We start from the raw sequence: 14788 nt of genomic DNA, 5'->3' as shown, positions 1-14788 counted from the left end.
GAGCTCTCCCTGGAGCTTCTCTTGTGCAGGGGAACAGCCCCAGCTCTGCCAGGCTGGCTCCAGAGCAGAGGGGCTCCAGCCTGGCAGCAGCTCCGTGGCCTCCTCTGGGCTGGCTCCAGCAGCTCCACGTCCTTGTGCTGCTGGAGCCAGGGCTGGACACTGATGGGTGCCCATCCCACCCACAGGAGCTCCTTTCTTCCTCTTATGCTGAGGCTGCCAAAGAACACCTGCTCCTATTGCTGAGACCTACAACCCCCATCTCCCTTCCTGGTTGAGATCTCCTGCAGTTTCGGTACTTGGGCAGGAATTACTGTTTTCCTCTTTAATCTGGATATTTCCTTGGAAACTAAAGGGACTGAGGAGTCCTGCAAGGTCTAATCCTTTTGTGCAGCTGAGTTCAGGATCAGCAACATTAAAGTACAAGGCAATGAAAGGATTACCAGGTGTTGTAGGTAGTAGCTTAATAAGCATGCCACAGTCATGGTGAAAAATGGAACATCTCATTTTGGGGTTGTGCTAGAGATCCAGGATCTCTGGGAGTGCCCTGTTTAATGCTTTCCTGTATGAAGCCCTGCCTGGATCTGTGTCATGTTGGACTGAAAAGCTCTAGCAAAGGAGAGCAGCACTTTTGTGCATCAGGTTGGAGATCCCAGCACTCGTACTTTCAGGGGATTCAAAGCTGTAGAAAGCCTTTTGCTCCTGACAGCCAGCATGCATTACCCAGCTGTTCAGTGCTTCCTTTTGTCCTTGTGCTTTAAGTGAGTCTTCATGTGTTTTGTGGTTTCTGGCTCTGCTCTGTATGCAGGAGTGCTCCCTCCGAATGAGGAGCTGACTGTAAAATATCACAGGGCATCCCTGGTGTGTTTGCCATTAAGATGTGAGACTGACTGCAAACTCTTGAAAATTGGCATTGACAACATGGAACTGGAGGATAAAACTAGCCTGAGGTTCTCAGACATGCTGAGAGATCCTGTCCTCATGCACTTGGGTCAGCTTTCCTTGTGCTGTTTTCACGGGCAGGGATCCAGTGGTTTTGTTGGAAGCTGAGATTCCTCCCTTCTGATGGGAGCTGAGCATCAGGCCTCCTTTCTGAGGTACCCTGTGGGAAGCAGCATCACTGGCAATTTGTTTTCTTTTCTCTGTAAAGAAAAAAAGTGCAGTTTTTCTTTAGTTGATGGCTCTGTTGCTCATTTGGGGATGATTCAAAAATAGCATAAGGCTGCCCATATGCCAACTTCAGCGGCGTAACCTGGCTCCTCAGACACTTCAGCAGCAGGGATGCTGTGCTTCTCCATGTCCTCTCTGCCTCAAGGGGTGCCAGGTTTCAGGTATAAAAGCAACTGGAAATAAAAATGAGCAGAGAAATCGCTCTGATGGTAAGAACATGGTCTAGTTTGGATGAAGCTGCTTGTCCACTAGCAGGGAGATGCTTAGATCAGATGAAGCTGTGGGTTTCTGTATGCTGCCTGCCACTGCTCGGAGCTGGCTGAGGGCTGTTTGTCCCAAGGCTGGCCTGAAGGTGACTCAGGTATTGCCAGGTTGGCGCTCGTGGACCCTCAGTGTCCACCAGGACAATGTGATGGTCAGCTCAAAGCCATTACCAGAGGGGTGGCCTGGCAGTTTGTCATCCAAGTCCCCATGGCATTTATCATTAAGGGGCTTTTAATTTAATTTAGAGCAGGGTGTGTAAGTGCTTAGCATTAGCAGGAGTTATGCCTGGAAAAGCTACAAGCCATTAAAGGAGCTGTTGTCTGTGGCATTCTCTCTCTCTCAAGACTTTTTCATAGAGGAGCTCAGAGAGAAGAAAGAGAAAACAATTTCTATTTCTGCTCCGTGTTTTTCCCATGTGGAATGTGTTTGGAGAATTGTTTAGCTGGGATGATTGCTTGGTTGAATTCTGGTGAGGATTCTTTGAGCCTGATGGCCAATCCAACCCACCTGTGGCTGGACTATAAAGAGAAAGTCACGAGTTGTGAGTTATACTACTACTAGATATAGTAGTTAGAATAAGTGGGTAGGTAGTTTTAGTATCTCCTTTAAATAGCATATTCATGTATTATTGCATAGTTATAATAAAGAAATCATTCAGCCTTCTGAACTAGAATCAGACATCATCATTTCTTCCTACCGGGTTCACCTGCATTTACAATAGTTGTTTTTTGTTTCTGTGCTCCTCGTGCGTCTCCTCAGCTCTACGAATACCCCATTGACCTCCAAGGGAGCGAGCTGCCCTTCCTACGTAATCCAGACATCCTGGTGGGGCAGAATGACCTGACAGCCCTGAGCTACCTGCACGAGCCTGCGGTCCTGCACAACCTCAAAGTCAGGTTCCTCGAGTCCAACCACATCTACACCTACTGTGGTGAGTGTCCAGACCACATGTTCAGCTCCTGAAAGGTTGTGGGGCCATGGAGAAACCCCTTGAGACCACCAGCCAGATGCTGCAGCATGAGGAAAGTCTGGGGGCAGTGGGTTTAGAGGGGTGGGAGGCATGAGTATGTGTTAAAACCAGAAGTGGTTTTTGAGGGCTGGTGCACTGTGACCCTGCTGAGCTCTTAGTGGGAACATCTTGACAGATGAGTTTGAGGCCAGCCTCGAATGTGCTTGGCAGCCCCCACAGGGGAAAAACAGGACTTAAAAAATCAGTCAACAGCAGCATGCCAGAGCAAGATATTACTGATGAATCTCCATAGCAGGTTTTCCTCCAGAAAAAAGTGCAAAAAACCATTCAGTGCTGCCATTTCCTTCCTTTTCTTCAAGGCTTTGGGAATTATCTAACTCCCAAATTCAGAGCAGGAAGAGGGCAAGTGTGACCTTGGGTTTGTGGTTTTTGGGGAGGGTGCCTTGCCAAAGCTATGCAGGGCAGCAGTTACCTGTGGATGGACAACAACAAGTTGCGGCTTGAAAAATTAAGAGGAAAGGAAAGAAGGCAATACATAGAATGTCAGACTTATTTGGGTTGGAAGGGGTTTTAAGAATCATCTTGTTCCAACCCCCTGCCTTGGGCAAGGACACCTTCCACTGTCCCAGGCTGCTCCAAGCCCTGACCAACGTGGCCTGGGACACTCCCAGGGATCCAGGAGTAGCCACAGCCTGCCCACCCTCCCAGCCAGCAATTCCTAATTCCCAATATCCCATCTGTGCCTGCCCTCTGGCCCTGGGAAGATGGGAAGCCATTGCCCCTTGTCCTGTTGAGGCTGGTGTGTACAGCTGTGGCTGTTTTGCAGTTTGGGGCTGCAGAGGAAATGCTCAGCAGGAGGAGATGACTTCTTAAAGCAGCGCCCTGAAAATACGTAGCCTCTGTGGCTCTTAGTGATGCTAACTTTCAGTATTTAATGATGTGTAGTGTTGGATTACTGGCCTAAATTGCAGCCTTTTGCAGCTGCACGTGTGTCTTCAGTCACCCACTGGCCTGCTTTCATCCAAAATCAGTGAGGTTTCATGAGAGCAGCTTTTCATGAAGGTTCGTGATCATCTGGAGCACAGCATTAATGGCGATGCAGGCATCTGGGCTGTGTAGGTTTAGTTGCAAAGCTCTGCCTGACTGCAGCATGCCCTGTGCTTTGGTTATAAAGTGGCTGGGAAGGGCAGGAAGGTGCTGGTCCGAAGTGAGGAGACCCCTCAGCTTGGTTTGCACTGTGGTTTTAGTGAGTCAGGGAAAACTGGGGGTGACCTGAGCAGAACAGGGAAGCAAGCAGGAGGAGCAGGGCTCGGGGAGGTGAAGCAGCTGGGTCAATGTCCTGCAGGGGCAGGTGGTGCGACAGACACTGACCTTTGCCTTTCTGGGTGTTTGCTGCAAGATGAGAGTTCCTGTGCTAGTTGGAGTGTGCCTGAGCCCTTGACCGGCCAGGCTGGGAGCACAACACTGCCCCACAGCCAGGAGCACCATGCTGGCCCCACAGCCAGGAGCATGATGCTGGCCCCAAAGCCAGATGTACCAGGCTGGCCCCACAGCCACATGCTCCACGCTGGCCTCACAGCCAGGAACACAACACTGACCCCACAGCCAGGAGCACCATGCTGGCCCCACAGCCAGGTGCTCCTGGAGCTCCTTGCAGGGACAGCTGAGATCTGCCTGACCCAAAACTCCTCAGAGGTGGAGCTTGGTCAGCACCTGGGTGCAGAGCAGCTCCCTGGAGCCCACGGGAAGCACATGTGTGGCTTGGCCTCTCATTAGGTCCCAGCTCAGCGCCCGGAGCTGGAGAGGAGGCAGACATTAAAGTCTCAGAGCAGGCTCTGGCATTCCTTTCCTGTCATTTATGTATTTCAGTTTGATTTGGGCACATTCTTTGTTAGGTGTTTTTACTCGCAGCCCAAGCCAGGGGAAAACCGAGGATGTTTGTTTGGGTCTAGAAGAGCTGTGGTTGCACAGAAATTTCTTTTCTGTAGTGCTGGCTTAGGCTGCATTGATCTCTCCTCACACCTGCAAAGTCTGTCTTCACACAATGGAGATTATTGCACATTTTTGCTCTTCTCACCAGCTTTGTGCATCTCCTCTGTAGCTGTACAGGGGCTTACTGCCTTGCTCTTGCAGGGGATGCTGAGATAAGAATTACAAGCCCTTCCCCATTCACTTTCTTTGTTAATGCTCAATCACTCTATTTTAAAAATCTTACTGAAGCAACTAACACAAGCCCTGAAAACCCTGAAATATGGACTCCCTGCTTGGTTTGTGAGGTACCTGCCTGTCTGTCTGCCCTCAGGTATCGTCCTGGTGGCCATCAACCCCTATGAGCAGCTGCCAATCTACGAGCAGGATGTCATCTACGCCTACAGCGGCCAGAACATGGGGGACATGGACCCCCACATCTTCGCCGTGGCCGAGGAAGCCTACAAGCAGATGGCCAGGTCAGTGGGGGCCCAGCCACAGGGGTTTGGGTCAAAAGTGGGCAAAGATGCCATTAAATGCTCCAGATACTCAGTGAAAGCAAAATTGAAAGAGAGCGGGTGGGGGGGGTCAGGTATTGCTAATTAATTCTGCCTAATGACTTGATCCCAGTTTTGCACCCAGACTCTGGGTTGATGGGGATCCCTGTGGTCCTCAGGAGCTCAGGGGTTTTGCAGAAGATCCCTCTCTTGTTGCTTCTTGGATGAGTTTCCTGGAAGAAATTCAAACCACTCTGCAAATGTCATGTTTAATAGCTTAGAGGAAACCACACTTCAGATAATTTGGTGAGATAATCAAACTAAATCCAGAAGCTAATGTTAGTTGTTGTTTCATGGAGAAGTTGTGATTTTGAGTTAGGTGGTAACTGGCAGATACTTGGAGATATTTATGGGTCCCTCAAAGCAGTGTCTTCACCAGATGGATACAGTGAGAGTTTTTACTTTATTTATTTCCATGCTTTTTGTGTTGCTGTGGACAAATGTAGGATTTTGTTCTTAACAAATAAGTCATGATCCAAAAGAGAACTGGGGAGGAAACTGAAAATTGTTGTACCAGGGTTCATTTTATTATAGTTATCAGGATTCACGCAGTATGTTTTTGTTTGCTTGTGGATCAGCTGAGATTTTGTACAGCCTTGCTTTTAATAGCAAGAGCAAGCCCTGAACCATTTTCCAAGGTTATTTATTTCTGCTGTGTCTGGATTTTAATGGTGAGTTAGGATGCATTTCTAATAAAAATGAGCTGGATTTCAATCCAGAAATGCACATGAAGGAGCCATGCCCAGAGATGGGATGGATTGCACCCAAACGGAGTCCAGCCTGCAGTTCACTCCTGCAAGTGCTTGTGCTCTGGGCAAAACCGCTTTGGGAAGAGTTCAGGAATTTGGGGAGCTGCCTGCAGAAAGACAGTGATTTAGGATTTTGTCCTTGTGTGATTCCAGACTGAGCAGCAAGCTGCAGGGCTCTTTTTAGAAGAAACCAGGGTTTTGCTGACCTGTTTGGACAGGACCTGTGGGTTTTCCAGGGCAAGTGTCTAAAACACAAGGCAGCAACTCACTTTTCTGCTAAGTTTGTGCTAGGGACAAACTTCAGGTGCTGAAGTTTGCTAGGTGCACTTCTCCCACATGCCTCAGGAATTTTGCAGGCAGTTGCCTAACAGCTCTATCCAGCAATGCTTGTCTCTGCTTTCCTCCTTATCAGAATAAAGCTACTTTTGACAGCAACTCATAAAGGATAACTGCTGTCTCTGGGTGGTTCAGACTGCTCTGTTTTCAAGGGGACAGGAAAATAACCACCTTCAGAGCTCTTAGACAAGGTGCTCACTGCTCAGTGCTCCTCTGGTGCTCTCTGTTTTGGGCTGTTATTATGGTAATTGCAGGCTTGGGTACAAAAGAGGGTTTCAGACAGGGCTGAGAGGAGACTGGGACATGGATTAGAGGAATCTACCTGGTTATTTGAAATGCACCTTCAAATGTAGCACACTGAGTTTTAAGTCTGAGTGCTCCTGGGTGGGTGTTGTGTTCTCTGCAGCTTGATCTGAGCTTTTCCCAGAGCTCCAAGGAGAGTGGTGGAGCTGTTGGGGCAGGGGGTGTGGATGGCATAGCTCCTGGGTGATGGATACAGGCCAATGAGAAGGACTTATTTCTGCCCTTTTTTTGGCTGAAATGCTGACTCTGTGGGATGCCTCGTGTCTGCAGCTCAGCTTTACTGCTTTGGGGTGAGGTGGGATGTGACTTGTTAAACCTAAAACGGTTCAAAAATATCACTTGTTTTGCACTTCAGCTTTTAAACAATTGGATTATGTCTGGTGCATCCATATAGATTAGGAATAAAACTCAAGCCTGCCATCTCAGAAGGTCAAACTTGCAAGGTGATTGAGAGCAGGAAAACAGTCTGGCCAGTCCTGGGGTTTTTTTGAGTATTTTATGTCCATTTGTGGCCCAGAGCACACAGGGAAAGTGCAGTGAAGGGGATTGAATGGGATTGAATGGATGGCAAGGGAAAAGGACACAAAACTTAAAGACTCTGTGTTAAGTGAGAAAAATTGGAGGTAATGAGATTTTTATTTCTCTGAGCTTTCCATGCAGAGACAGGGTGCCAGGGCAGAGAGTAAGGCAGTCGGTGTGTACAGCTGTTGGTGACTTGCTCCTGTGCTTTCCCACTGCCTCAGCCTCAATGCCCAAGAGATGGGACAGGAAGCACCTTCACAGGTGACCATGTGGCATCCTGTGTTTGCTTTTGTCCTGCCATCAGAAAAATGCCAATTTAAGAAGAAAAAAGGAAAAAATAAAAAAGATAAAAACAAAAGCCGTTGTTGGGCTGTACAAGGGGGCTGCAGAGGTTGTATAACAACACCTGATCCCTGTTTTGAGTCAGAATTTTTCATAAAGCACCTGAACACCTACAGCGGATGCAGTGTGTGTTAAAACTCCCCTTTAAGTGTGAGCTTTTTATGAAGAGGATGTTTTTGCAGTTCTTGCATGTGAAACGGCTTAAAAAACAACAACCAGAAAAAGGGCTAGTGATTAAAATTCATATGTGACATCCTCTAATTTTTACAGTGACCAGCTCTTTAGAAAATCCCTAGAAACCCAGTGTGGGATAAAATGCGCTCAGTTCAGTGAAACCGTGTTGTTTTAAACAAAATGAGCAGCACGGAGTCAGTTTGCTCCAAGGGCTGCTGCTGGAGGTGGAGGAGTCAAGTGTTGGGATGGTGGAAGGAGGGATCATTTAGTGATTATTAGTGGCCCTGGGCTGGAAGCAGTGAGTGCCTTGGGACATGGATTGCCTGCAGGGCAGTGCAGGCACCTGCTCTGGCCAGGGTCCTGTCCTGGGGAGGTGCAGTGGGGCTGGGGGCCCACAGAAGGTGTTTTCCCTCCTGGGAGCAGTCTGAAAGCTGTGCCATGGTCACACGGAGGGACAGCACATCCGCTGATGCCCTGGCTGGTTCTTTCTTTTCTCACAGAGGAACAAAAGATGCCTTGTGTGCCCACATCCTGGCTCTAATTTCCCTGTGTGTCATCGCTCTGGGCAGGAGCCTGGAGTCTGGCAAAAATTCCCTCTGGAAAACCTGCATTTCTACTGCAGTCAACCTGACCTGAGCAGCACACGTTTCACACTGCTCTGTGCCAGCACCGCCGAGGCCGAGCTGGGGACAGCTCTGAGCCCTTCATGACAAGGACATGGAGGGGCTGGAGCATGTCCAGGGCAGGAAATAGAGTGGGGAAGGGGCTGGAGCCACAGGAGAGGCTGAGGGAGCTGGGAAGGGGCTGGAGAGTTCCTGAGGAGCTGGGAAGGGAATGGAGAGTTCCTGAGGGAGCTGGGAAGGGAATGGAGAGTTCCTGAGGAGCTGGGAAGGGAATGGAGAGTTCCTGAGGGAGCTGGGAAGGGAATGGAGAGTTCCTGAGGGAGCTGGGAAGGGAATGGAGAGTTCCTGAGGGAGCTGGGAAGGGAATGGAGAGTTCCTGAGGAGCTGGGAAGGGAATGGAGAGTTCCTGAGGGAGCTGGGAAGGGGCTGGAGAGTTCCTGAGGAGCTGGGAAGGGGCTGGAGAGTTCCTGAGGAGCTGGGAAGGGGCTGGAGAGTTCCGGAGGGAGCTGGGAAGGGAATGGAGAGTTCCTGAGGAGCTGGGAAGGGAATGGAGAGTTCTGAGGAGCTGGGAAGGGAATGGAGAGTTCCTGAGGGAGCTGGGAAGGGAATGGAGAGTTCCTGAGGAGCTGGGAAGGGAATGGAGAGTTCCTGAGGGAGCTGGGAAGGGAATGGAGAGTTCCTGAGGGAGCTGGGAAGGGGCTGAGCCTGGAGCAAAGGAGGCTCAGGGGACCTTGTGGCTCTCACAGCTCCTGACAGGAGGGGACAGCCGGGGGGGATTTGTGATCTGTTCCCAGGGAACAGGGACAGGAGGAGAGGGAACGGCCTCAGGCTGGGCCGGGGAAGGCTCAGGGTGGAACCAGCAGGAATTTCCCCATGGAAAGGGGCTCAGGAACTGGAACTGCCCAGGGAAGGTTGGAGTGCCCATCCCTGGAGTGCCCAAGGAAGGACTGGACATGGCACTGGGTGCTCTGGGCTGGTGGCACAGTGGGGATCGGGCACAGCTGGGACTTGATAGTCTTGGGAGGGCTTTTCCAACCTTACAGAGTCCATAATTCATGCTCTGACCCCTGAGTGTGACCCACTAGTTGTTGCCAGCTCCATGGAGGAAGTTTGGATGGTGACAGTGCAACACCAGCTTCCTCACTCTCAGCCTTTGGGTGCTTTAGCTGTATTTTTAGTTAAATATTCCCCATCTTGTCTGCAGCTCCATTTTAATTCTTGACAGCTTGACTTGTCTGTGTGGTCATCATGTTTTCATAATGCTGGGCTGAGTCTATTAGGAGAATCACTACAGTGGATCTATTTGTGTGACTTTTCTGTCTTTGGCCCTTGTCTCTTCCTTTTGTATCAGCTGGGTTCGTTCTGGGCACAAGCTAGGAGCTGCTAGTCCAAGTAAGCTTTCTTAATTCTTTTGGGTTTGGTGAGGCTCTATTTCTTGGTGGTTTTTGTTTCGTTTGGGTTTTGTTCCTGTTTTCTGGTTTTTTGTTTGTTTTTTTTTTTTTTTTTTTTGCTATTTTCTCCATCTATTTATTTATTTATTTGATTAAAACCCACGCATAATACATAATAAAATACAGAATTGAACAGCACTAGGTGAGAGAGGCATGTGCTGTGGTCAGTGGAGCAGAAGAATGGGCCCTCCAAAGGCTGCCAAACATGTCTCAAGAGCAGGGAGCAGGCAGCAGAGGTGATCTTTGCTCAAACCATAAATCAAACACTGAAGGGTCCGTCAGCTCTGTGTGTTTTCCACATGGCAGCTCTGGGTCTCCATTGTGTGGGCCCTGAATGCTGTGACATGGCAGCAGCCCACGCCAGGTGACGGACACAAAACCAGCCCAGTGTCCATCTCTCACCGTGGCAGAGATCTCAGGCAGTAAAGGACTCGTGAAAGCCTCCTGAGAAGTGCAAGGACTGGGTCAAGTGCTGGGGGTGTTTTGCCTCCATCTGGCTGATGCTTTCACAGGTGCATCCCTGCAAAGCTGTTCCATGAGGCCAGGCAAACATATCTTGGGTCTCATTCACATGAAGCTGCTAAATCCAAATTACAGATGAGTGTGATGTTCTGCCAGGAGCACAGAAGGGTTCTGCAGGCCTTACCTGACCCTTGCAATGTCAGTGGGAAGGCAATTGTCCTGGTGACCTGTTGCCTTGACTGGAGCTTCCTCCTTCCCCGCTTGAAGATCTTCTCACAGTGTTGTTGATAGTTCTTGCAGAAGAAATCAAATAAGAAATGCAGGAGTGATTTGATGGATGAGTTCAGCTTCAGCATATCTTGTCTGAACAGCGGCTCAGTGGGTACCAGATAACCCCTGCTTGGTGTCTGCAGTTCCAGCCGGGCTCAGCATCTGTTGTGCAATTCCTGAATTGTAAATTGTATGGAAATAGGGTGTCTCCTGCCTTCAGCCCCACTGCCCACACCTTGCTTCTGTCACCAAGTGCTCAAACACATGGAATGCAGGCAGGTAACTCGATGTAGCAGTGGCTTTCCATTTTTATTGGAAGTTAGTGCTCCGAGGCTTTGCACTGCACTGTCCAAATCGCTGCTGCCTGCAGCCAGAGGGGAAATGTCTGTGTCCTGCAGAGAGGCAGGTGCCACTGGGGCTGTCCGAGGTGACCACAGCTCTCTTTTCTGCTCTGGGGCGCAATGCTGGAGCTGGAAAAGAGCAGAAATTGCAGCGACAACCCTGCACACCAGCAAATAGACTCAGGGAGGGGTATGGGCACGGCGGGGGATGTCTTTTCATAGCACTTCTGATTTCCAGCTTTTACAGGACGACTTAAAGCCATACAAAAAGAGAGCAGACAGGAGTTAAAAGAGAGATTAACCCCCGACAGAGATGCAAGGGGAATCAGACTGGCACAGTAAATAAGGCTGAATCTTGTGTTATATTGAAGGCAGGGAAAGGTTTTGTTTGTCTCCAGGGGAATGAGGCTGGGTGGGGGCTTGCAGGGTGTTTTGGGGCTGAGCTGTGCTGCAGATCACCAGGGCTGTGCAGCAGAGACTGTCCCAAAAGTAAAGCTCTGGTCTAAAAATGGGACCAGGTGAAAAATAACTCAAGAGCCTTGGATTTAGGAAGCTGCAAGCTGAGGGAGTTCTCTTATCTTTAGACTTAAAAGTGGGATGTGAATGAGGGGAGGAGATTTTGCAGGAGTTATCCCATGATAACATGCTGGTGTAAGACCTCAGGGATTGTTTTTCTTCTCCCAAGGAGATATGTAAAAAAAAAAAAAAAAAAAACTGGGAGACACTCCAGGAAATGTTTCCCAAGAACTGGAGAGAGACTCTCTGGTCTTACTTGCTGTGGCAGAGATGCTCTGAGAGGTAGCCAACTAATTAACTTTTTGTAAATGTAATTTTTTTTTTCCTTTTTGGAAATTTAGAATAAAGACTGTGCTACTTACTAGCAAATTTAATAATAAATGAAACATACCCTATAGAAAAATCATAAATACTCATTAATGGGACAGAACGGGCATGGGAAAACTTAATGTAGAGAAAGGCCAGTGCCTTACTGAAAGTAATGAGTGTGTGTGTGTGTGTGTGTGAGAGAGAGAGAGAGAGAGAAATATCACTGACCAGAAAGGAGGGATAATATCCTACATCAAACATGTAACTACTGCTGTGATGCAGGAGAACTGCTGGAGCTCTGGGGGAAAACAGCTGTAACACCAAGTATCATTAAACATTCAAAACAGCATTTATGAGCATAATTACATCTTCAGAGCCCAAAGACTTGTGATTGGCCTTGCCCACCTCCCAGTCACTGCTGGCCAACCCACATCCTCAGTGAACTTCTGGAGGTCTCGGGATGGGGAACCCAGAGCGTGGTTTTTGAAAATCCCTTCCAGGGGTTTTCCTTGTGCTCATCAATTGATTAATTAGTCAGATGGCAGTGTGGGAGTTTTCCAAGCAGCAGTAGCTTAGGACGGTGGTCAGTCAGAAGGACCTTCTTTCTGGGTCTGGCATGGGGTGGAAGGAAGAGTGATGCTGTTGAGCCAGGGATGGACGAAATGACTCGTACAATTTCAGAAGGCAAATGAATGTTTATTCAAAAACACCTCTCTGTTTTATAGAGAACATAATGAACATTAATTCCATTGGTCTTAGAGTAAAAACATTTCACCTGATGGGTACACTGGACTTAGGACAGTGTGGCAGAACATTTCTATAAACAATATGAATGGAAAGCAAGATAATAGATTGTTTACATTCCTCTCGGACTTTTCCCAGGCTTAGCCTGGCAGAAATCTTTCTCTTTTTCTCTCTGACTGAACTGAGAATATCCACAGAAGAGCAGCTGACTTGTTCTCCTGGTGCTCCAAAGCTATCTGCTGGCACAGCATCCCAGGGCTCCTTCCTGTGTGTGGTGCTTTTTGGGAGGACACAGCCCCAAGCCTCCTCCCTCTGCAGCGCTCCAGCAGCTTGCAGGTGGCCTGGGCTGCAGCCAGGGATGCTCTGTGGCGTGATCCCAGCACAGAAAAGAGCATCAGGGTGCCAGAGAGCTGAGGAAGCTGGCCGGGTGCGTGTTTTGCTCTCCTTGGGAACAGCACACAAAGGAATTGCTGACCTCGTTTCCGTGAGGCCGAGGAGCTCGTGTTCCTCCCCGACGGGGTGTGCAAAGCATCAGTCCTGCAAGAAGGTCATCCAGACTGGAGACAGCTCAGCATTTTGCAGAAACTCGGAGCTGTGAGAGTTTTCTGTGCTGTTGGATGGGCATTTCCAGCTGGCTGTGTGAAGCAGACGGGGCATTAACAGGCTGGGGCGTGTGGGAATCCCAGTGCTCTCGTGGGGAAAACACCTGGAGCGCTGGAACCCCTCATGAAAGCACTCTGACCTCTGCAGAGATGCCGTGATTTGCTCCGTGGGGTTTGGTCTCAGTGTTGGGAGCGAGGGGTTGATGAGTGTTAAACAGAAGGAGCAATCCTGCCCCTCTGGAGAAGGTTCACGCTGCACCTTGCCTGGTCTCCATGAGCGTGCTCATCCTTGACCATTCTGGGCCACGCTGCTGCTTTTACTTTTTCCCAGCAACTGAGACATAAAAAGCTGCATTTTCTCTCTGGCTCCTTGCTGAAACCCAGTGGGGAGCAGATGGGCTCTAAAGCTGCGCAGAGTGAATTCCAGGGAAAGCATCACCCCCAGTTCATCTCAGAAGCACAGAACTTGCTGAGCTGGAAGGGACCCATCAGGATAATTAGGTTCAACTCAATTCCACCTCTTTGTAATCCAACTCTTTCTTTGTGACCAGAATGTATTTTGAAGCTCTGATATGGGTGTAGATTGCTGGTGAAAACAGTGTTATTTTCCCCCACCACTGGTATGTGGTACTGATGTGTATCAGAATACATATGATACACTGATATATATCAGAAGTTAGTTATCCCTACAAAAATAAAATTATCTATGTTAAATATAGTTTTCTGTGAAAAAAAAAAGAAGGACCAAAAAAAGGTTGTATAGTGTAATCCATACAGTTTATGAACAATACAGAGTAAAAAATGACCCAAATGTATAGCTTGTGAAAATCTGTCCTTGTAGTGCTCCTGGCTTCAGCAGCTGCACCACAAAAAGTGCATTTGCAGCTGATATTTGAAAATGCAAACAGAAAACAAGTCCTTAAACATTCTTGTTCATCTGGGAGAAAAATATCTTCTTGGGTTTCTCTGAGGGAAAAGTGTAACTGCCTCTAAGTTGTGGTTTTCGGTTTGCCTTGAGTAAAAATTCTAGGGATTCTAAAAACCCAGATTAGATCCAACAAATAAAAGAAGCTGCTGCCACGCTTAACAGTGATGCTGCTCCAAATTCTGGTTATCCCACAGAAATGGGAACAACTCCTGGCTTCAGAGACCATTTCAGAGAAGGCTTTTCTCTGTGTTACGATGCTGCAGCACTCTGATTCTCACCTCCAGAGTGCAACTTCTGTTCATTTGAAAACAGAGTCTGAGTTTTCCTCATTGTCATTAATACTCGAGGGATGCAATCCAGTGGTAATTAAGTTATTGCGTTTTTTATATTTCTAGCAACACAATGCTGTAGCTGTGCTCATTCTTAGCCTTGGCAGCACTGACAATGGAGAAATGCATTGGGGCTTTTGTGGGTGTTGTCATTGTGGTCAGGCTTAATTCAAACTGCAGTACTTAAAGGCTTTTTAATCTTCAGATTGCTTTATGAACACTAATCCTCCAAGCAACCTGAAAGAAGTAGGTTAAATATGATTTCCATGGTGGAGAGACTTATTGACTCATTCCATGACAAAGAGAATTAGTGTCAGATCTGGGATTAAAGCTGGAGTGACCCCTGACAATTGTTCACAGGGTCTGGCTCTGCCTTCATTTATTCCAGATCCTTTTCCCTCTTGGAAAAGCTGTGTTTTCAGTGCAACTGGTTTTGCTCCTGCTGCAGAGACCAGGGTGAAGTTGTGCAGTTAAGCTCCTTGTGCCAGTGGTGGTTTTCTGAAGGGATGACTATGAAAACAAATCCTAGATATTCCAGGTCCCTTCTCATGGGTTTAGATTGTTGCTTTAAAGAAAGATGACTTTGGAAAAATTCCAACTGGTGATATATATATATATATATATATATATATATATATATATATATATGTCCAAATAACATTTTGGGCATATTTGTGTTCAAATACTGTTTTCAAGCAGTGTTGCTGAAGGCTGAGGGTGTAAAATCTGGACTGAGGTGTCCCCCGTCTCCTCTGTCTCTGGCAGAGCAGTGGTGAGAACCATCCCTGTATTCAAACCCCTTTTAATTGCAGTGGCTTGACCATCCCCTTTTCTGAAGTGAAGATTTTTCCAGGGGTGTTC

At 48.1% G+C, this 14788-nt stretch overlaps 1 protein-coding gene across 4 annotated transcripts in view; it reads left to right on the top strand.

Moving 5' to 3' along the window:
* Positions 1 to 14788, top strand: part of MYO5B (myosin VB) — a 143753-nt gene that overhangs the window by 28662 nt on the left and 100303 nt on the right. For all 4 annotated transcript variants that reach the window (XM_031507268.3, XM_031507269.3, XM_085566994.1 and 1 more), the window contains exons 3-4: positions 2191 to 2362; positions 4704 to 4848. In XM_031507268.3, coding sequence (XP_031363128.2) covers positions 2191 to 2362; positions 4704 to 4848 — 317 coding nt within the window. The remainder of the gene's footprint in view (positions 1 to 2190; positions 2363 to 4703; positions 4849 to 14788) is intronic.

The sequence above is a fragment of the Lonchura striata genome, chromosome Z, assembly GCF_050655825.1.
Source record: "Lonchura striata isolate lonStrDom1 chromosome Z, ASM5065582v1, whole genome shotgun sequence".
NCBI lineage: Eukaryota > Metazoa > Chordata > Aves > Passeriformes > Estrildidae > Lonchura > Lonchura striata.
Note: the sequence above shows the minus strand (reverse complement) of the source record. Positions and strands in the feature narration are given on the sequence as shown.